The sequence below is a fragment of the Caenorhabditis elegans genome, chromosome X (assembly GCF_000002985.6).
Source record: "Caenorhabditis elegans chromosome X".
Lineage (NCBI taxonomy): Eukaryota > Metazoa > Nematoda > Chromadorea > Rhabditida > Rhabditidae > Caenorhabditis > Caenorhabditis elegans.
In genome coordinates, this window is record NC_003284.9 from 1,384,036 (window position 1) to 1,403,681 (window position 19,646).

General features: G+C 35.4%; 5 protein-coding genes, 1 non-coding gene and 1 pseudogene across 7 annotated transcripts; 3 read left to right on the plus strand and 4 right to left on the minus strand.

Annotated features, from left to right (window-relative positions):
* Positions 1 to 282: 282 nt before the first annotated feature.
* Positions 283 to 603, minus strand: F56C3.8 (uncharacterized protein; the record flags this gene model as incomplete). Its single annotated transcript, NM_075855.5, has 2 exons — positions 283 to 432; positions 501 to 603. The coding sequence occupies 2 exons, from the start codon at positions 601 to 603 to the stop codon at positions 326 to 328; spliced, it is 210 nt and encodes a 69-aa protein (NP_508256.1). The 3' UTR covers positions 283 to 325.
* Positions 604 to 3,281: 2,678 nt separating this feature from the next.
* F56C3.1 (uncharacterized protein) lies at positions 3,282 to 4,125 on the plus strand (the record flags this gene model as incomplete). The annotated part of the gene is made up of 3 exons (NM_001373225.1): positions 3,282 to 3,620; positions 3,665 to 3,961; positions 4,015 to 4,125. 3 exons carry the CDS (start codon positions 3,282 to 3,284, stop codon positions 4,123 to 4,125), a joined length of 747 nt encoding a protein of 248 aa, NP_001359999.1.
* Positions 4,126 to 6,811: 2,686 nt separating this feature from the next.
* mir-2221 lies at positions 6,812 to 6,929 on the plus strand. Its single transcript, NR_070384.2, has one exon. It is a non-coding gene; the product is annotated as a pre-microRNA mir-2221 (primary transcript).
* Positions 6,930 to 7,764: 835 nt separating this feature from the next.
* F56C3.9 (BTB domain-containing protein) lies at positions 7,765 to 9,956 on the minus strand. The gene is made up of 6 exons (NM_075857.8): positions 9,825 to 9,956; positions 9,636 to 9,766; positions 8,509 to 8,595; positions 8,378 to 8,453; positions 8,197 to 8,326; positions 7,765 to 7,954 (listed from the first exon to the last, which is right to left on the minus strand). Exons 1-6 carry the CDS (start codon positions 9,950 to 9,952, stop codon positions 7,886 to 7,888), a joined length of 621 nt encoding a protein of 206 aa, NP_508258.1. The 5' UTR covers positions 9,953 to 9,956; the 3' UTR covers positions 7,765 to 7,885.
* A 2,283-nt stretch (positions 9,957 to 12,239) lies between these two features.
* H39E20.1 (Transposase) lies at positions 12,240 to 13,581 on the minus strand. The gene is made up of 3 exons (NM_075858.2): positions 12,763 to 13,581; positions 12,444 to 12,550; positions 12,240 to 12,394 (listed from the first exon to the last, which is right to left on the minus strand). The coding sequence occupies exons 2-3, from the start codon at positions 12,514 to 12,516 to the stop codon at positions 12,318 to 12,320; spliced, it is 150 nt and encodes a 49-aa protein (NP_508259.1). The 5' UTR covers positions 12,517 to 12,550; positions 12,763 to 13,581; the 3' UTR covers positions 12,240 to 12,317.
* A 1,207-nt stretch (positions 13,582 to 14,788) lies between these two features.
* On the minus strand, positions 14,789 to 17,324 carry ZK402.5 (SPK domain-containing protein; the record flags this gene model as incomplete). Its single annotated transcript, NM_001374949.1, has 7 exons — positions 17,208 to 17,324; positions 16,496 to 16,595; positions 16,167 to 16,448; positions 16,009 to 16,122; positions 15,697 to 15,960; positions 15,129 to 15,645; positions 14,789 to 15,079 (listed from the first exon to the last, which is right to left on the minus strand). The coding sequence occupies exons 2-7, from the start codon at positions 16,501 to 16,503 to the stop codon at positions 14,789 to 14,791; spliced, it is 1,476 nt and encodes a 491-aa protein (NP_001362007.1). The 5' UTR covers positions 16,504 to 16,595; positions 17,208 to 17,324.
* A 665-nt stretch (positions 17,325 to 17,989) lies between these two features.
* On the plus strand, positions 17,990 to 18,976 carry ZK402.3 (annotated as a pseudogene). Its single transcript has 4 exons — positions 17,990 to 18,097; positions 18,145 to 18,426; positions 18,471 to 18,767; positions 18,816 to 18,976. Coding segments are annotated over exons 1-4 (848 nt in total).
* Positions 18,977 to 19,646: the final 670 nt, after the last annotated feature.

Consider the following 19,646-nt stretch of genomic DNA (forward strand, 5'->3'; position numbering starts at 1 on the left):
AACGAAGAGATGTCAACAAAAAGATCCACGTGGTGTAGTGTCAGAGTGTCTCATTTCGGTTTGATCTACGTAGATCTTCAAAAATTGCGAGAGAAGAGACGCAGACTTCTCAATTAATTTAGCATGGTTAAGAACGTGCTGACGTCACAATTTTTTAAGCGAAAACCTCCCGCATTTTTGTAGGTCAAAGTGTAATGAGACAGCCTAGTAACACGCGAAGATCGTCTATTTCCCAAGATGAAAGGACGCCTGAAACAATCTGAATAAAAAAGAGAAAAGAATCAATACAACCCTTTATAAAAAAATTAAAACACAGAAAGAAAAGTTAGCCAGCGGGGGCTTCCGGTGGGGTGACAGGGCTTGGGGGAGGTCCCCATTCCCACTGGAGACCTCCCATCATTTGCATCAACAGCCCAGGCTTGAGGTCGGTGTCTGTAACAAACATTGAAATTGATAGGGTACATATATTAGAAATGTGAAATTAAAAAAATAAAACTTACTCGGCATTTGGAGTCCATCGTCTCTTAGAGATATAAAGAACAAAGCCAAAATAAGCAGAAGAACAGTGTTCTTCATTTTCGTGACAATGAAGTGACGATTCATGGCTGTGCCGCTGCTTTTATGTGGACGATTTTTATTATCCGACCATAAAATATGTATGATTTCCGTCCGAATTTGCATATTGTCTTCCAACACATCGAATTTTTATTACAATTGTTGTTTGATTTTTTGGCTTTTTCGCAAAACAGTCCATTTTGCAGAGGCTTCAGTTTCCAGGCAATAACCGAAAAAGCTATGAAAATTGAGAATTTACTGAAAATCATTACATTATACTGTGGCATTGAAAGCATGACAGGAAACGTCTGTCAATAATTGGAAAATTATTTGGAAAAACTTAAGGTTCCACTGCAATTTTGAACGTCCTTATTTTATCAAGATGACAATAATTTACCGTGTTTTTGAAAAATCTAAGAAATTTATAGATTCAGCGAACTTAAATTAATTTCAATGGAAAATGTATAGGGTTTATTCAAAAAATGAAAGCCTCATCGAAAAATATATTTAAGGGAAAAAAAAATATTATAAAATATATTTTAGGAAAAAAAAACGAAAAAAAAATATTTGAATTATTTATCGAACTGTATAATAAAAAGAAACATGGTTAAACATTTTTAATCAGGATTTTTTAAAGTCAATTTTTTTTGGAGCACATTAAGATGAAAAATAGTCAACCTGAAATATATTCAGTGGATACTAGGGGTGTGCGGGATATTGTAAAACTTGTATTTTACATGAATTCTTTTTGCAAACGTCAGAATTTTCGATTTTTCTATAAGTTCCGTGTGGTAGCATATAACTCAATTTTATGTCATTTTACTAGAAATTTTTGAACAAAAGCAATAGTTCAGTAAAGCTTTTTATTCAAATTGTGGTGTGTGCGGCAAGCTTCAATATTTGCCGAGCTCGGTAAGCGAAAAATTTGCATTTTTTTCATTAATTTTCAAAAAAATTTAAAGTTGGTTTTAGCAGATTTTAAGTTATTTCACAACGTCTGAGAGTTTGCAATTAAGTAGAAAACTAGGTATTAAAAAAAAAAATTTAATTTCATATTTTTTAAAGAAAATAACACGATAAAAAGCAGCATTTTATTAGATGAAGTTTTCCTTGACTCGAAAAGGATCTTTCTGCTAGTTTTTAATAACGATTATATCTATGGATTTAACATTTTTGAACGCATGCATGGAATCTCCAGTTTTACTAGGGTACTAGAGTTGATAACGCTACTGAACAATTTTTTCGAAAACAAAAAAGTACTTTTTTGAGGAAAAAAATTAAGAAGGATCTCTGTCCTCAAACACTTCAGGTACAGCTCCCCTTGACCAAAATTAGTAATTGCCGAAAACTTTTTTCAATTGCTATGCACCTTCGAGTGGTTCAGGGTAATTCATCAAATCTACCTTGTTAATTTCTATCAAGCCACCGAACTTCTGAATCAACGCATTGGCTATCTGAACAGGATACCTAGCAACCACTAACGAAGCAATCTCGGGGGACCCGATAAGTATGCACTGCGACTCACTTTTCGAGTTTTTCATTTTTTAAATTTCAACTTTTTTTTTCGATTTAAAAGTTAACTTTTTCTTTTTTTTCAGTTGACTTTCGGTAAAATTAATATTAAAAGGATTGAAGGACGATCCGTTCTTCAAGTGCTATGCACTGCGGATCTGGGAGTCAGGCACACTGCCTGGTGGTGCTCCCACCGGGCTATAATTTAAGCCACGTCCTAGCCGGGGACTGTGGCCGACATGCCGTGGGTTGCTCCACTTCCCAATAGAGACTGGGGTGAGGCCGGACTTGAACTCGTGACCGCCAGATTGCTAGCGGCCACCACTACCGACTGAGCTATCCTGTCCCCTCGTTAATTTCTATTAAGCCACCGAACTTCTGAATCAACGTATTGGCTATCTGAACAGGATACCTAGCAACCACTAACGAAGCAATCTCGGGGGACCCGATAAGTATGCACTGCGACTCACTTTTCGAGTTTTTCATTTTTTTAATTTCAACTTTTTTTTTCGATTTAAAAGTTAACTTTTTCTTTTTTTTCAGTTGACTTTCGGTAAAATTAATATTAAAAGGATTGAAGGACGATCCGTTCTTCAAGTGCTATGCACTGCGGATCTGGGAGTCAGGGATTCAGGATGGTGATGCTCCGACTGGGCTATAATTTAAGCCAAGTCCCAGCCGGGGACTATTGCCGATATGCCAGTCGTGGGTTGCTCCACTTTCGTCTAGAGGATGGGGTGAGGCCGGACTTGAACTCGTGACCCCCAGATTGCTAGAAAAAATCAAATTTTTTTCTTTTTTTGGAGTCAGGCTGGTGGTGCTCCCACTGGGCTATAATTTACGCCACGTCCTAGTCGGGGACAGTTGCCGACATGCCGTGGGTTGCTCCACTTTCCAATAGAGGCTGGGTGAACCTAGGGGGTGAGGCCGGACTTGAACTCGTGACCGTCAGATTGCTAGCGGCCACCACTACCGACTGAGCTATCCTGTCCCCTTGTTAATTTCTATTAAGCCACCGAACTTCTGAATCAACGCATTGGCTATCTGATCAGGATGCCTAGCAACCACTAACGAATCAATCTCGGGGGACCCGCAAAGTATGTAACCCGACTCACTTTTCGAATTTTTCAATTTTTATCTCAACTTTTTTTTCGATTGAATAAGTTAACATTGCTTTTTTTTCTGTTTTTTTTTCAGCTGAAATTAAAAAAACCATGGAAATTCGTATCGAACCGAATGCATCAACAAGAAGTTCATCACTTCCACCACTCAAAAGGGTCACTTCAACATCTCAATTTCCGCTGAACTCCAATTCACAATACAGACCTTGGGAAGCGAACTTCCCTCGAACTGGAACACTTAAAGTCCAAGAAGATATTGTTGCCAGATCCCAGCAATCTTCAGCTGAGACGTCAACATCTCAGTTGCCGCCGCTATCCGAAGCACAGTTGAATCGTCCAGCATGGAGGATGTTATACGATTCACCGTTCCCTTCAGTGAAAAAATCTGAGCAATCTTCAACTGGCACCAACAAAGTAGTTTTGGAGAACCCGGTAATTAAATATGTCTACTTTGTTTTTTTTTGTTTTTTTTTCAGGTGACTCCTGAAAAAACTGAGAAAACTATGGATGATGAGCTGATGAACAACATTGGTGAGAAAAGTTATATCCAAAATATCATGTGCGAACAGGAGGTTGCTAACGAAAAACTAACGCCGACATGGACTGGAAGTTCATCACTCCCAGCACTTGAAAGGATTATGTCAGAAACTCAACTACCGCCACAATCCGATGCTCAGCTTCGTCGTCATATAGGAAGAATGAGAGACTTCCCACGGTTACTTCCAAAACAAGATCAGCAATCTTCAGTTGGCACTAGCGAGGTGATGAGTCCAGTGAGTTTATTTTTGCTCATTTGTAGGTTTACTTTCTTTTCCTGATGTTCCAGATGCCTCCTAAAAATACAATGGCTCAAGGCCGCCGTTGGGATATGTCATATCCAAAATATCATGCATGCACCAAAGATTGCTACAGAAAAATCAGTAACAACACCGACTAGAAGCCTATCAGTCCCAACACTCAGAAGCATCACATCAACATCTCAGTTTCCACCGAAATCTGATTCCGAGATCGCTCGTCATATAGCGATGATGAAAGACTTTAAACCTCGACTTCTACCATTGAACGGACTGGCTCAGAAACCTCCGAAGTATTCGACTGGTGGAAATTATTAGTGAATTTTCCGGTCTGGTTTAATAAAAGAGGTATAGACTTTGCAAGTTTTTATAGCGATTCGAAATTTCAAAAAAAAAGGCTCATTTTAGCGAAAGTCACCAATTTTGGCCGTTTATTTGTATTGCAGCGGTCTGGAATATCATTCTTCACTGCATCTTCTGGTCATTTATCTCACGTTGGTTTAGGTTCTTTTTTGGTTACGTACCTTAACTAACAAAATAAAGCGAGATAAACGACAAAAATATGCAATGATAATTAGAAAAAAGGTCAATTTCCGAAAAGTGGCCAAAATCGGAAATCATAGCTCAAATTAGGTTTTTTTTGTAGGAAATGTTAAAACAAAAAAATTTCTTTACTTGATCACAATTTGGGTCAATCTCACTATCACTCCTTGATATTCCATTTAATCTTTTGCGTTTTAATCTTTTGCATTTTTCAGGTGTCCTACTACTTCCATTTCCAATCATCATACCCAAAATGTGATTCCAGACAGCTTGGCTCCAAGGATAATACGATTTTTATAATTTCTATTGGTCTGATCATTTTCTTACCGTAATTTCATAAGTTTCACCTCCGTTTTTGTCACTTTTTTACATTATTGAACATTCACAACATTCCTACCCTGTCTTACATCCCCAATGTTTTATTCGACAAGTGTATTTTTCCATAGTCATACCCCTCAAGCTTTGTTTAATTATTTTTCTTTTCTTTTTAGTTTATAATGTTTTCCAACACTACTCGAATAATCCCTGTAAGAGTTATCTAAACTGCTGAGATTTGTCTGCTTATACCCCATAATCAGTTGCTAACTTGGAATTTTTCTCCCTTTCTTCACATATTTTGCACATTTAAACCTTCTTAATTTTTAAAAAATTCCCATGAATATCCCATTATTTGCAATAACTATAGTTTCAAATGACTTACTGTTTACTGTGAGAAAATTTTGAATTTGAAGGCGCCGGCGGCATTGGCAAATGCAGTTGCGCAACAGGTGCATGGGAAACTGAAAAAGCAGCTTCCATAAAATTTCAAATCCTGTAGCAAACCCTATTTTTTAAGCCAAATAAAGCACGTAATGATTTTGGAATTCAAGTTTACTAATGAAATATCATAATGTAATGTGAGTCAGGAGGAAAATCATTTTCGCAACTTGCAGAGATCAAGGTACAAATCCAGCTAATTAGTAATATCATGTGAGAGACTTTATTATAAGCCAACTATATACTCGGGTGTCCGGTGGACTATTTCATCAGATAAACTAAGGGATATTCTCTACCTTTTATATATCCACACGTTTCAAAAATACTCAACCTATGTTGTTCTGATCTCATTTGTCTCAGCTAACATATCACATTGTAGGCGGAGTAGTGGTGTTAAAATAACCAAATATCAGTGTAGTAAAAATGTTCTATTAAACTTTTGGAATTTTCTTATTTTTTTATTTTGTTTCATTTTGTTTCAAAAAGTGCCAATTACTGAGTTTTTGGCACTTTAAAAAAACTATAGCATTGTCGCTTGTTTGAACCAGTATAATATTTGGATATTAAATATTCGAAGGTAATTATTAATTACATCTGACCACACTTTAAAATAATTTTTTTTACAATGGAAAAAATTTACTATTTCATCTGGTTATTTTGGCACCATAAGAGTGGTTTTTAAAATATTCCCCACTGGCGCTGCTCTACCTTTAATGAAGCGTTGAAGAGGATAAAAACTGCAATGTGGCATTTTTTTGAACAATTGCAGATCTAGTGCCTATTTCGTGCCTACCAGCTAGCCTATAAATTCACACATTTCTTGTTAAAATCCACGTTAGAATTATTTTTTTTTGTGGTGAATAATTCAGGGCAAGATTGTCAGAGTTTTGTTACCATGCCTATGATGTAACATTTTTTTTTCAAAAACAAAACCGCTCACACTCAAAGTTATGCAACTCAATGTGAATTGCTTTTATGGAAAGGTTACTAACCAACCTTCGTGTTGGCGATTTTGGAAATAGATTACTTGATCCTATTTCTGAACAAAATATTGATAAAGCCTAAAATTAAACTGAAATGGCCGTACTCTTAAAGGTGGAGTAGCGAATTTTTAGACGTTGTTTTTTTAATCCCACAGTGGCCCAAAACTATCGAATTTTGTAATAAGGGGGTTTTATAATTTTTCAAAAAAAATTGTTATGAGAACCACTAGGAATTATTCATTTAAATTTTTAGATACAATACTTCCCATCGGCGTTCCCAATCCAAATTGCGCAACACAGCCAGCGGCGTCTTTTCCAACTACGCAACCTTTTACTGTCTGAATTTTTGACAATGGGAAACAACATTTTCTGAAGTCAAAGAAAGTACCGCTTTTTTAATTTGTGTACTTTTTTTGAACTTACGGTAATTTCAAAAAGGCGGAACCTGAGACTAGAAATGGGCGGGGCCGCCAGGCTGTATAAAAAGCCTTTACTTCAAGCTCCAGATTAAGTCCGAGCCAAAACACGGGCCTTATTACTTTATAGCTACATTTATTCTTACTGTCCTCGAATACAAACTGGCGGTTTGCATTCACTTACATTTATAAGACAAAAATGCAAGTGATACCAGACCGCTAGTTTGTAAAAGGGATAATTTTATGTGAAATTCACTAAATCTATGTATAAGGCAAATAAATATGTATTAGAAATTAATAGTTCTGCAGAAAAACTACTTCAATAGAGTATACAAAAAAGCTCCATCTCAGATTTTTTTACGAATTGAAAAAAAACAGATAACCGAAAATTTAACCGAAAAAAATTTTTTCAAATAACTCCAAATTTTCCCCTGATCCCGAATACCGGTGTGAAAAATTCAAAAAAAAAGTTCCTTGATTTTATATTCGAGCTTGAAATCGCAATTTTCATTTGTGCCCCGGATTCTTTTTTTAAATACGCGCCAAAATGCATTCTCATTGGAGCGCACTTGCATCACTTAATTTTCTCCGTATATGGTTACTTGTTTCAGTTTTTCAGCTATTGTCATCCAATTTTATGAAATTAAAATGTTCAATTGACACAAAAGAATATATTTTTCAAAAAAAAAACTATAAAATACGACAAAAATGGATGAAAATAGCTGAAAAACTGAAAAAAGTAACCATATAGGGAGAAAAGTAAAATGAGGCAAACACCATCTATTTTCATTTTCTGCATTTTCTTTCAGAAGATTCTGCAATATTCCAGAATTTTTTTCAAAATTTTCAAAATTTCCATTTACAAAGAGCTTTTTCGAAAATAGTTTTGCTTAGAAATGGCCTGGGTTCTACTCTGTTTTCCGAAGCTACAGTAATTCTACAGTACATTTACAGTACCTTTTAAGTATCAAAGTTTTTTAATTGAAATTGTAGCTCAAATTCATAAGCTTCTAATAATGCCGTTGAAAAATTACAACAAGGTAGGTTTTCAAAAAAAAAGAAAAGAAATCGTTCTGAAAAAGTTATTGCAAGTATATTTTATTGAAAAAAAAACAAATATACATATATAGAGAACATGCAAAATTAGAAAAAAAAACTAGAATTTTGTTAATAATAATTGAATGCAAATGCAAAAATGTAGTAAATCAAACATAGGCGGAATAAGGAGTGTGATCCCAGTCAAAGAACATTTGTGGCCGTGGCTTCTCGGTATACTGAAAAAATTTTTTGAGTTTGCCAAAAATGTTCTCATAATAATTGAATTCCCCAGCAAAGTTGTTTCTCGGAAAAGTTGAGTTTCCCGCCAAAATTTTTTTTGTAAGAAAATTTGAATTTCCGGCAAAATTGACGAGAAAATTGTCTTTCGAGAGGCCGGGTGTTTGTAAAATTGAATAGGTGGTAGGCAGGCACTCATGCAGGCAAATAAGTAGGTTTTTTTCAAATTGTGAAATCTTACCGGTCTATATTGCAAAATCTTCTTTGTGAAAAACGACTGAACATCTGAATCCGTGATTTCTTGTACAAGCCTATCCACAACTAACGGGTTATCAATGAGCGCGATTTTTTTGAAAACCACGTCAATTTCGCTGAAAGTCATTCACTAGAATATAGTTAGCTTCCCGAAAAGTCTAGATTACCTGTAATTCTGACTGTGAAGTAGGTAGCAAAGTTGGACCAACAACTCGGTGTCATATATTTCGTTTTGGAAGGCTTCTGGAAATATTTTAGTTTAGAGTTTACGGGTTTCATTTAAATAAATTTTTCTTACCACTATTTAAATACTTGTGAACTTCCCGTTTAACCCACGGGAAGACGAGGCGGTCCGAGAAATATACTAGTGGTGTGATGTTATGTTCTGAAAAATTAAGGGGGTTTTCAAGTTTACAAGTATTGTGAATAAATTTAGAATTTAAATTGAAGGTGGATTCACCCAAGTGTGGAAAATTCCAAAACTGTAGTAGTACTTTAAAAATAACTCAGGTTCTGTTACATAAAAATTTGGAAGTGTTTCAAATATGTTTTACTGTACATTCAAAGGTGATGTACCGAAATCTGGGAAATATTCTTAAATGACTCCAAATTTTTCCCTTAATCTGAATATCTAATTTAAAAAATTTTAAAAAAATTCCCTGATTTTTTTATTGAGAATGAAATCGCGAATTTCATTTACGCCCCCCCCCCCCCCCATGAGATTTTTCAAATGCGAAAAAAAATAGCTGAAAACTGAGAGAAATAAAAATTGATGCAAAAAATCGAATGTGGCAACTGCGCTCCAATGAGAATTTATTTTGGCGCGCATTTGAAAAATAACTTGGGTGCACAATTGAAAATCGCGATTTCAAGCTCAAATATAAAATCAGGGATTTTTTTTTCGAATTTTTTCACTCAAATATTCGGAATCAGGGGAAAATTTGGAGTCATTTAAGAATATTTCCCAGATTTCGGTACTCCACCTTTAAAACTTGGAACCGGTTTTTTAAAATTATTTTTTTGAGAACAAAATTCACATGCTGTCAGAATATTCGGAATATTTTTGAAATTTTAGCTGAATTTTTTGAAGAAAAACGAAAAATTTTGGAGTTGCTTTGTGCACAAAATGCTTCATATTACCATATTTGAGAATAAAATAAAAAATTAAAATTTGCAAGAAATCAACTCAAAATGGCAAAATTTAAAACATGTTGGAAAACGTAAAAATATATTTTTGAGTAACAAAATTGGATTTTGATATAAACGAAAAATAAAACAGTGTAATTTTCTACCTTTGAAATATAAAAACTTGAAGAAAAATAATATTTATACAGATACTTAAAAATTAATTCATAAATAATTTGTTTTAAATTTATTTAAAAACACTGAGTCACAATAATATTCAGTCAAAAAAAGCTAACTTACGATTAATAGTTCTGTCAAATTCAAAACCATCTGGGCACACATATGACAGAAAAACTACTAGATCCTCTGCAAAAACATCATTCAAATTAACTTTCTCAGCTGTCATTTCGGAGTAGAAGCCAGTGCGTAGTCTGCAAAATTTACATTTCTTTTTTTTTTCAGAAAAAAACGATGTTTTATTAAACTTACATATGAAAATACTCGGAGAGCTCTGCCAGGTAGTTGAGGTTCACGTAAATTGTGTCGGATTGAGTATTGATTTGGAATTTCCGAAGAGCAGTTTCAGTGGAGAACATGTGCATTTTTTGTTGAGTCATTTTCCTAAAAAAAATGTTTTGAATCAGTGGTGTGAGAAAATTAAAAAAAATATAGATAAAACTGAATCAAGAAAAAGTTTTTTTTTCGCCAAGAAAAAAAATACAAAAAAAGGAAAAAACACGTGGTGCCAGGCTGTCCCATCACGGTTTGATCTACGAAATGTGCGGTAATTTTTTGCGAAAATATATGTGACGTCAGCACGTTCTTAACCATGCAAAATCAGTTGAGAACTCTGTATCGGAGAAATCCCGCATTTTTTGGAGATCTACGTAGATCAAGCCAAAATGAGACAATCTGACACCACGAGAACAACGAAATAAAAAACAGTTTGAAATTGTTATTTTGATTAAATTTCCACTTTTAATTTTTTTTTTCAAATTATAGGTAAAATTTTAGTCTGAACAAAAAAAACTGTTCCGAAATTTGGACTTTAAGAAATGAAAAAAAAAATGTGTTTGCCTGATACGTTATCAGTCGGGTACGCTTAAAACAATAGCCTCAAAAAAATAGAGAATAAAGTCTCAAAAGTTTGTTTGTTTTTCCGCCTCCCCCCCCCCCTCCCCCAACTTATGATGATATTACATCAGTCTCTGAAATGTCCCACCTCCCTCCCCTATTTTCTCTTTCTGTGAACAATAGAAATCCGGAATTTCTGTCGTCAGATGATGATAGACATCTAACTTCTTACACTAAACGACTAGACACCACGGGTGTTCGTTACGGAGAGTGATGTAATTGGGGAGTCTTTTTTTTGATAGCTCATGTATGTATATATATCGGTGGTTTTTGGATATATTTTTAAAGATGAAGTCGCGCTAGTAGGAATTTTGTTTAAATACACTTGTAATAACCCAAAATGACCAAATATCATAATAAAACACTCAGTTTTGGCAAATTTCCAAAATTTTAAATAAATATTTGCTTTTGAGGAAATCCAAAGCAATCTCGCATGTTCCAACCCCTACAATGTTTTAATACAAATAATTGAATCAGAATTAAAGTTTTAAAATATAGGAAAAAAAATTTTTTTTTTTGGTCGACTTCAAAAATTATGAGTGGCAAAAACTGAGTAATTGTCACTTTTTGACAGTAAATAAAAAAATTTCAAAAAAGGCTTGAAAACTTTTATAATGATATTCGGTCATTTTGGGATCATAGAAGTGGTTCTTAACAATATCCCCACAGGCGCACTCCACCTTTAAAAAATTGTTCAAAGTAAAATTGTGGGTGTTAAAATTTCTAGGGAAAGCTTTTTTAAGGCATTTTTTTTAACTCTACACATTATAAAAATTGTTAGAAATTAGCAGAAAAACCCGAATTAGAGCCAAGAATTTACCGACATAAATTCAGAATTAAAAGCAATTGAAACAGTCAAATATCTGTGAAAAACTGTATTAAAAAACCGCGAATTCTAATTTTCTAATTAAGAAAGTGAGAAATAGAAAAACTAAAAACTAAAAAAAAATTATTTTTAATTTTTAAAATTAAAAAAAAACCAACTTTAACTATGGAACTCCGAGTTCACATTTTCATGAAAAAGTGATTATTTTGTCATTTTCAAAGTATTTAAAAAAACCTTTTTTGGCTAAATTTTTTTTTCATTTTGAAATCGCGAAATTTTTTTGAAAACATTTTTTCGTTCAATTTTTTTTTCTTTTTTTTAAATTCAAATTTTATTAAGCGTATGCGAAAAATTAAATATGTTGCATTTTAAACCTTGAAACAATTTTTCAAATTAGAAAAAAGGTTGTTGTTAAATAAAACTTAAAAATCAAAACAAAAACTTGTGATCCAAAAAAACGAAAACCAGATAAACATCAATATTTTTCCACACGTTTTGTTTTTTAAAGATCTATTATTAGTCGGTCAAAATCCACAAAACAAGGATCACCATTGGAAAATAAAATAGAAGAAAACAAAAATTGTTCATTGCTCCCTCCTAGATCAGTTATCACTGAACTCTTGCACTTGGCTGTATATTTCCGGGTGCAACGAATCACTAGTCTGGTGGTCATTGTAAAATCCCATGAAATCAGCTGCAACGGGGGTTTAGAGAAAGATTGCTATCTTTCTTATCACTTGATGAGAGAACGTTCAAAATGACGTGGAGAGTGGAGAACATGATTCTCACGAGACTTTTCCGTGAGTTTAGCAGGGGGAAATAATGATGACTGGACTAGATTTTGTGGTGTCTTACAATACTTGTTAAAAAATGATAAATAAATAAAAATTAGGTTCCAGACGTTGCGACACCGAGAAGTTGAAAAAAAACTGAATTCAGATAGCAGGAAGACTTATTTTCTTTATTTGAAACTACATGAATTTGAATTAAAAGTACATTTTATTTAAAAAAAAAAAGGAAAATTAATATTCTGCCGTTCCTGGTGCCAATCTCGCCACTTTTATGTTCTTTTTTTCGCTATGCTTTTTCCATCCAATATCTGAAATTTTTACAATTATAACATGAAGCTTGACTTTTAAAAAACTTACTTGCTCCGATAGAGTCTGGGCCATTATCCCGATAGAATTTGTATCGAAACAAGTTCACAACAAATTGGGGCATGAGGTGTGCTCATTGAAGAAGAATCGGTAGAAGTCTGAAAAGAATGATTTGAAGATAGAGTAGCGCCGGTGAGGTCCTAGTTGGCTTAAATTGATTCAAAAAATTCTAGATTTTTTTATAATTTTTTAAAGTCAAAGTTTTGGCAATTTTCAAATTGTTGAAAGCATGAGCTTTTAAGAAAATCGTGAAAAATTGTTTTTTTGGGGTTTGAGGACAAAAGCCCGGAAAGTGAAATAAGGTACTTACCTAGAGTTTGATAACTTCTCCACTCAATCAATCGCTCAGCATTTAGTATCAGCTTGCGGCTACTTTCGTTGAGCCGCTTCCTCCTGATCTTCCATGTTCTCCTGCTGAACCACTGAACTCCTTCATTTCTCTTCATTTTTTCTCAGTGCGACTCGTGTTGCTCGAAGGAACTGGCGCTGGAGTCTATCAGAGTTTTCAAAAAAGTTAGTATTTTTTGGTTGAGCCGCTTCCTCCTGATCTTCCTTGATCTCCTGCCGAATCACTCAAAAGGAACGAGACTGATTGTTGTTCTCCCGGCGAAACTGTAGTCCTTGGAACTTTTAGGTTTTCCTCCTCAATTGAGCACAGTCAAGATCCATAGATTCCTCTAGGTATTCCACATTTTCAGCTTGAGCATCGTGATGGTTGTTTGACGCCAAAGAAGTTTCCATCGCCTTTGGAGTGTTGGGACCACAAAGTGCTACAACTTTCTTTTTTTTCCTCAGCCAGACTCGTGCTGTTGGAAAGCAACGACAGTTTTCTTCCTCAATTTCTTGAGCACAGTCAAGTTCCATGCATTCCTCTAGGTTTTCCACATTGGCGCTTGAGTCCATCTAAGTTAGGCTTCTTTGGTTGATCCGCTTCCTACTGCTCTTCCTTGATCTCCTGCTTGATCACTTTGAAGGAACAAGTCGGTCTCATCCACTTCCTCCATTTTGTCTCAGCCAGACTCGTGTTGTTTGACACAAGGAAGTTTCCTGAAGAGCGAGGGGTAGCACAGGAAGAGTACCACCAGATTTGGCAGAGGCGTTGTGGTCTTGGTTGAGCATTCTGTAAACTTGAAAAAATTCATTCAATATAACAAGTAATGGTTTGATAATGAAGAAAAAACTACCATGAAACACAAAAAAAAATTCGATAAAGAAGTGGAAACTAGCTAATAAGAATAAAGAAAGAATGCAAGAAGCAGTGAGCAAATGCCTGTCGGACCCCACATCCACAAACAGAATGTAGAGCGCGTTAAAACAAAAAAGAGAAAAAAAAGCTCGAAAATAAAAGAAACTCCGGTTTTTATACTGGCTGGAAGGGAGTGAGGCCGGCGGCGACGCACACTCAAAATGAGAATACGCGCGCGCGCGGTGGGTCAAAACAAAAGAAATGGATCAAAAGCTTATAAGTCTAGACAGCGATCTCGGTGAAAAGTGAGCGACGCGGCGACTTCAGATTGGCAACGGTTTTATAGAAGAGGGTCACCACCAGTGACCCGAGTAAGATAAAAAATGGTTGTGAATGCAGAATGTTGCAGTGCAGCTGCTGTCGTCAGTGTAATGTAAACATAGTAGTAAAGCCATTTTTTCCTACGCACCCAGATGATTCCTTTTAGTTGGAAAGAAAGAGAGAAAGTTCGAATATTATAATCTAAAAAATAATAAAATTAAAATTCAGCTAATTTCACTCGGTATATTAAAAATTCATATTTACTTTTATTGTTTTTTTAACGGGCAATTCAAATATCTGTAGTGTTGAGTTTTGTATTATATTTTGGTGAAATATGTACTGCAAAATACAAGAAATTAATTAGGTTCATTCATAGAGAACACTTTAAAAATCTAGGAAACGGTAAATAAACTCCCAAGAATTACAAGTATCATTATAACAAAAATTATTCTTTCTGGCCACAGCATTTCCTCTATCGTTTCCATTTCTGCATCAATCACATCAGCCATCCCGAATGTCCTTAACAACTGAAAAAAAACAGTTAAAAATTCTAATGAAAAATTCTTTCTTAGGGTGAAAAATACGTTCTGGGTAAAAAATCATAACGTTTTTCCTATCGATTTTCCCGATTTTTTGGGAACTCGTTTTTCAGGCTCTCGCCTGTCCAATGGTGCACCTTGTCAGCTTTTATCTGAGTTTTGATAGGTGGATTTCGCATAAATTGGGCAAACATGCAAGAATTGAAAAAAAAAACCATTAAAAATGTTTTCGAATTTTTTTTTGTTGGACGAACTTTATTGATTTTTCATACAACTTTAAAAAAAAAGACCTAACATAGTCTAAGGAAACTTAGAACACACAAATCATTCGAATTTGAAATGTCAAAAATTCTTTTGAAAAATGGGGGGTGGGAGGGGGGAGGGGATGAGTTCAACCCTCCACCACGGGAAATTTTTTTGCGAATTTTTTCATCCCAAAAAAAAAAGGAAAAAAAGGTCCATTGAACTTGAGAAGGAAATCCTTGACCTACATAGCAGGGACAAGCGGTTGCTTTGATTTTTCGATTGATCGTGATGAGGAATGCCTCGAAAACTCCACGAAGCTCGGCAAATAGGATTTTCTGAAAATCGAATTTTCAAAATAATTTTTTTTCCATGAGAACTGTAAACCTTATCAACATTAGTTCCAATTGACTTTTTGATTTGTTGCTTGAGCTCCTCGAGTTCCCTACTTTTGAGAAAGCAAATGAACTGGGTCAGTTGTTTCAGGAATTCAGACATATTAATGGGTTCATCTGAAGTGGCTCCAGTATTCGCGGAAAGACTGATTTGTTGACGATCGAAGCGTGGAACACCAGTTTTTTGTTCTTCTTGCACATGATCGCTATTCGAATTATGTGGTGCAAATCCTTCGAAGATTGGTTCAGGCTTCGGCTGTCCCTTCATCGCTCCGATGTATTGCACCTCATCGTCGTCACTGTCCAATTGAAGAGATTTCACATAAATAGTTGGCTGATTGTTCTCTTCCATCATCACTTCTTTATATTCTTGCGAATGATCGATGAGCAAATTATAGGTTGAATCTCTATTGAGGAGTTCTTCAAAATCGAAATCAACTGGCTCAGGCTTCGGATATCCGTCCACAGTTTCAATAATCTCCAGATCATCGTCGTCGTCACTCGAGCTCCTGAAAATAATCAAATAAAATACTGCGTAATATGAAATTGACAGGATATACATTTCAGTTCTCGCTCTTTTCGGAGATCTAGGAAGAGAAGTCGCCGAATCTACGCCATCTTCGTCGCTCTCGGCTTGGTTCGTCGTCTGACTTGCATTCATGACCATGTGCACGTGTCGACCAGCCTTTCGGTGATATGCAGATGTTCTTTTCATTCTTGCCGAATGACTGTGGTCCGCCTCCAACTTCAGCTTTCCATCACGTGATGCATACTCGCAAATTCGTTTGCCATCATTGAGCACGACAATTCCCTCCGTTTGAACTCTGTAAATCACTATTCGTTAACTCAAAAACCTTTTTAAAATTTTTTACTGTGTCAGAAAGTCGTCCGAAACTTCTCCAACAAGCCCAAGCATCACTCGGAGACGGCTTTCAATACTGTAATTGTCCAGTTGATCCATGTTTGGCGCAAGCTTTTTATGGAATCTAAATCTAAATTTATTAAAGAGAACCAGGTATAATATTCTCACTTTCGATAATAGGCTCCATCCGAACATCTGGCATTTTCTTTTTTACCGAACTCCATGAAAACTTTTGTTGCCACCAGTGGCTCATTGGCTTCTTTCGTCTTTTCAACAAGAAACGTCATCAATCTTACGTCATCGGCGGAGAGCATGATCTTCGTTGACCTCTTTCGTGCTGCCTTAGAAGATTTACTGTGGATTCTTTCCAACGTGAGTTTTCCGTCGCGTGACTTATAATTGCAGATTCGCATTTTCTTGTCAATCTTAACAGTGCCAGTCGATTTGATCCTGCAACAAACTAAATTCATAAATCTGAAGGTAACATCTCTCCTCACAATGTCATGAACTTGTCCGACACTTTTGCCGACAAGGCAAACGTCACTTGAATGCGTGACACGACACTGTATTCGTTTTTTTCGTTTTATGTTCCGACCCCTACAATACTTTAATACGAATAATTGAAACAAAATTACAATATAAAAAGTTTAAGTTTTAAAAAAATTTTTGGTCGACTTCCAGAATTATGAGTGGCAAAAAATGAGTTGTCAATCGTCATTTTTTGACAGTAAATAAAAAATTTCAAAAAAATTTTAAAAAGTTTTGTTGTGATATTTGGTCATTTTGGCATCATATTAATAGTTTTCTAATAGTTTTAGCACTTTTCCCACTGGCGCTACTCCACAGCATTTTTGAATGCTTTTCTTAAACTCTTTGAGTATTCCTACACAGTATTTTAAACTTAAAATAATCAATCCACCTTATATCAAAGTTAATAAGCAATATTTGAAAAATTTTAATGTTTCATAATAGAATTTAAAGAGTATAGCACTATCTCAGCGGTTTTAAATAATTTTCACCAATGACAAACACCTACTTTTAAAAATTAAAAAAATTTGAGAAGAAAAGCCCGAAAATTCAAATAAAGTGATAACCAAGAGTGTTATCAGTTTTCCAATTTAATAAATTTCTCAAAATTTAGCAACAAATTGCATATTTTGAAATAAAATTCCCACTTACCTGTTGAAACAAATTCAAAAAAAAACTTACTTTTCTACCAATTAATATTACTAAAGTAAAAATAGGAATAACATTAGAAAAGGTTCATATAGAAAACTAGAAGAATAGAAGAGGGTCACCACCAGTAACCCAAGTAAAACAAAGAATGATTGGAAATGTAGAATGTTGCTGTGCAGCTGCTAACGCCAAGGTTATATGAACACAGTGAGTCATTCTTTTCTACGTACCTATCTAGACGGTGACAACATGTTTGAGGGTTTTATGGTGGGGTGACAATATGTTGTCGACTAAAGGAATCCATCCATCAATATTTACCAATATGAATAATATTTCGAATATATTGTAATTTAGGAAGTTCTCGGAATACATGTGACTTGAATAATACAACTTTGAATGGGGTTATTCAAATAGTGTCGGAAAATTAAAAAGTGTTGAAAAATTACGTCACAACTGTAGGTATTAAAGGTGGGGTACCGAAATCTAGGAAATATTTTTAAATAACTCCAAATTTTCCCCTGATTCCGAACATCTATGTGAACAAATTAAAAAAATCCCTGATTATATATTTGATCTTGAAATCGCGTTTTTCATTTGCGTACCCATGAGATTTTTCAAATGCGCGCAAATAAAACTATACAAAAATTATTTTAGAGATTGAAAAACGTTGCCCCTATTATGTTGTCCCGAGGTAGAGTTGGCCACAGGACTGGGACCAAAAAAAGTTTGGACCAAAAAACAAAAATTGAAATTTTTGAAAAACCAAAAAAAAAAAAACGAAAATAAATTACGATGCTTAAGGATTCGTATTAAAGTATTGTAGGGGTCGGAACATAAAACGAAAAAAACGAATACAGTGTCGTGTCACGCATTCAAGTGACGTTTGCCTTGTCGGCAAAAGTGTCGGACAAGTTCATGACATTGTGAGGAGAGATGTTACCTTCAGATTTATGAATTTAGTTTGTTGCAGGATCAAATCGACTGGCACTGTTAAGATTGACAAGAAAATGCGAATCTGCAATTATAAGTCACGCGACGGAAAACTCACGTTGGAAAGAATCCACAGTAAATCTTCTAAGGCAGCACGAAAGAGGTCAACGAAGATCATGCTCTCCGCCGATGACGTAAGATTGATGACGTTTCTTGTTGAAAAGACGAAAGAAGCCAATGAGCCACTGGTGGCAACAAAAGTTTTCATGGAGTTCGGTAAAAAAGAAAATGCCAGATGTTCGGATGGAGCCTATTATCGAAAGTGAGAATATTATACCTGGTTCTCTTTAATAAATTTAGATTTAGATTCCATAAAAAGCTTGCGCCAAACATGGATCAACTGGACAATTACAGTATTGAAAGCCGTGTCCGAGTGATGCTTGGGCTTGCTGGAGAAGTTTCGGACGACTTTCAGTAGTATGTGGAGCTAAATTTCCCACCCCCAGCCAGGGAGCTAAATTTCGCACCTGCCACTCAAACCGCGTTCATGCACCGATTTTTTTCAAATCTATATCGTTTTCTTCGTCAGGAGAACAGAGAATTACGCAAAATAATTCTCAATCTCGAGGCCCTGGATGAGATTGAAGGACTCATTAGAGTATGGTGAGTTTTTTTTCTTAGTCTTTTTTTACCTTACCCTACCGTTTACAGGACAGAATAAATGCTTCTGGTCTCCTTGCCATTCAAGTCACCATTCAAGTGCCACCGTGTCTGGTCTCCTCGCCATTCAAGTTATAAATTACAATTTCCATTTTTTTCTGAATAAAAGCTTTGTTTTCGTTTTATTTGTTTAATAAACAATTTGGATGGAAAATGGAATCTTTTATCATTTGTGAAAATCTTTGAAAATAAAAAAAGTTTCGACAAAAAACTGAATAATTCTTCAAACATTTAAATTTGATACATCTCCTTAACTTTATTCTTCAATCTTGAAGCTGAAAATTCCGCGCCGAATGCACTGATAACTTTTGAGAATACATATAAAATTGAAAACCACCGACATCTCACCCTTCCACCATCTCTCTCATGGGTGGCAGGCGGGAAATTTAGCTCCCTGACTAGGCTTGAAATTTAGCTCCCCGGCATCACTCCAGCCTTCCCCCTTTTCTCTCATGGGTGGGGTAGGTGCGAAATTTAGCTCCCTGGCCTTCGGCCATCACCGTAACTGAACTCACCTCTCCCCCTTCTTTCCCTGCAGTGTGGGTGGCAGGTGCGAAATTTAGCACCCTGGCTGGGGGTGGGAAATTTAGCTCCACATACTACTATGTAGCGACGAATTCCGTCGCGCCATCTCCTCAATCTCGCCACCAGTTCATCCACATCATTGAAATGACGAAGAACTCCGTCAAGTGGAATTGAAATCTTTGGTGCACAGAACAGAAACACTGCAATATGATTACTGACTTTAAGTAAAAAAATTCCACGGAAGCAGAAAACTATCTACAGAGATTGAATAGTAAGAGTGAGGAGGTTTTTGTGGGA

Coding starts and splice junctions, on each gene's coding strand:
- F56C3.9 (NM_075857.8), bottom strand. CDS start 9,952: ATGACTCAACAAAAAATGCACATGTTCTCCACTGAAACTGCTCTTCGG. Junction 9,767..9,824: donor CTCTCCGAGTATTTTCATAT/GTAAGTTTAATA, acceptor TAAATTTTGCAG/ACTACGCACTGGCTTCTACT. Junction 8,454..8,508: donor TCACAAGTATTTAAATAGTG/GTAAGAAAAATT, acceptor AAATATTTCCAG/AAGCCTTCCAAAACGAAATA.
- H39E20.1 (NM_075858.2), bottom strand. CDS start 12,516: ATGCCCCAATTTGTTGTGAACTTGTTTCGATACAAATTCTATCGGGAT. Junction 12,395..12,443: donor CCCAGACTCTATCGGAGCAA/GTAAGTTTTTTA, acceptor TAAAAATTTCAG/ATATTGGATGGAAAAAGCAT.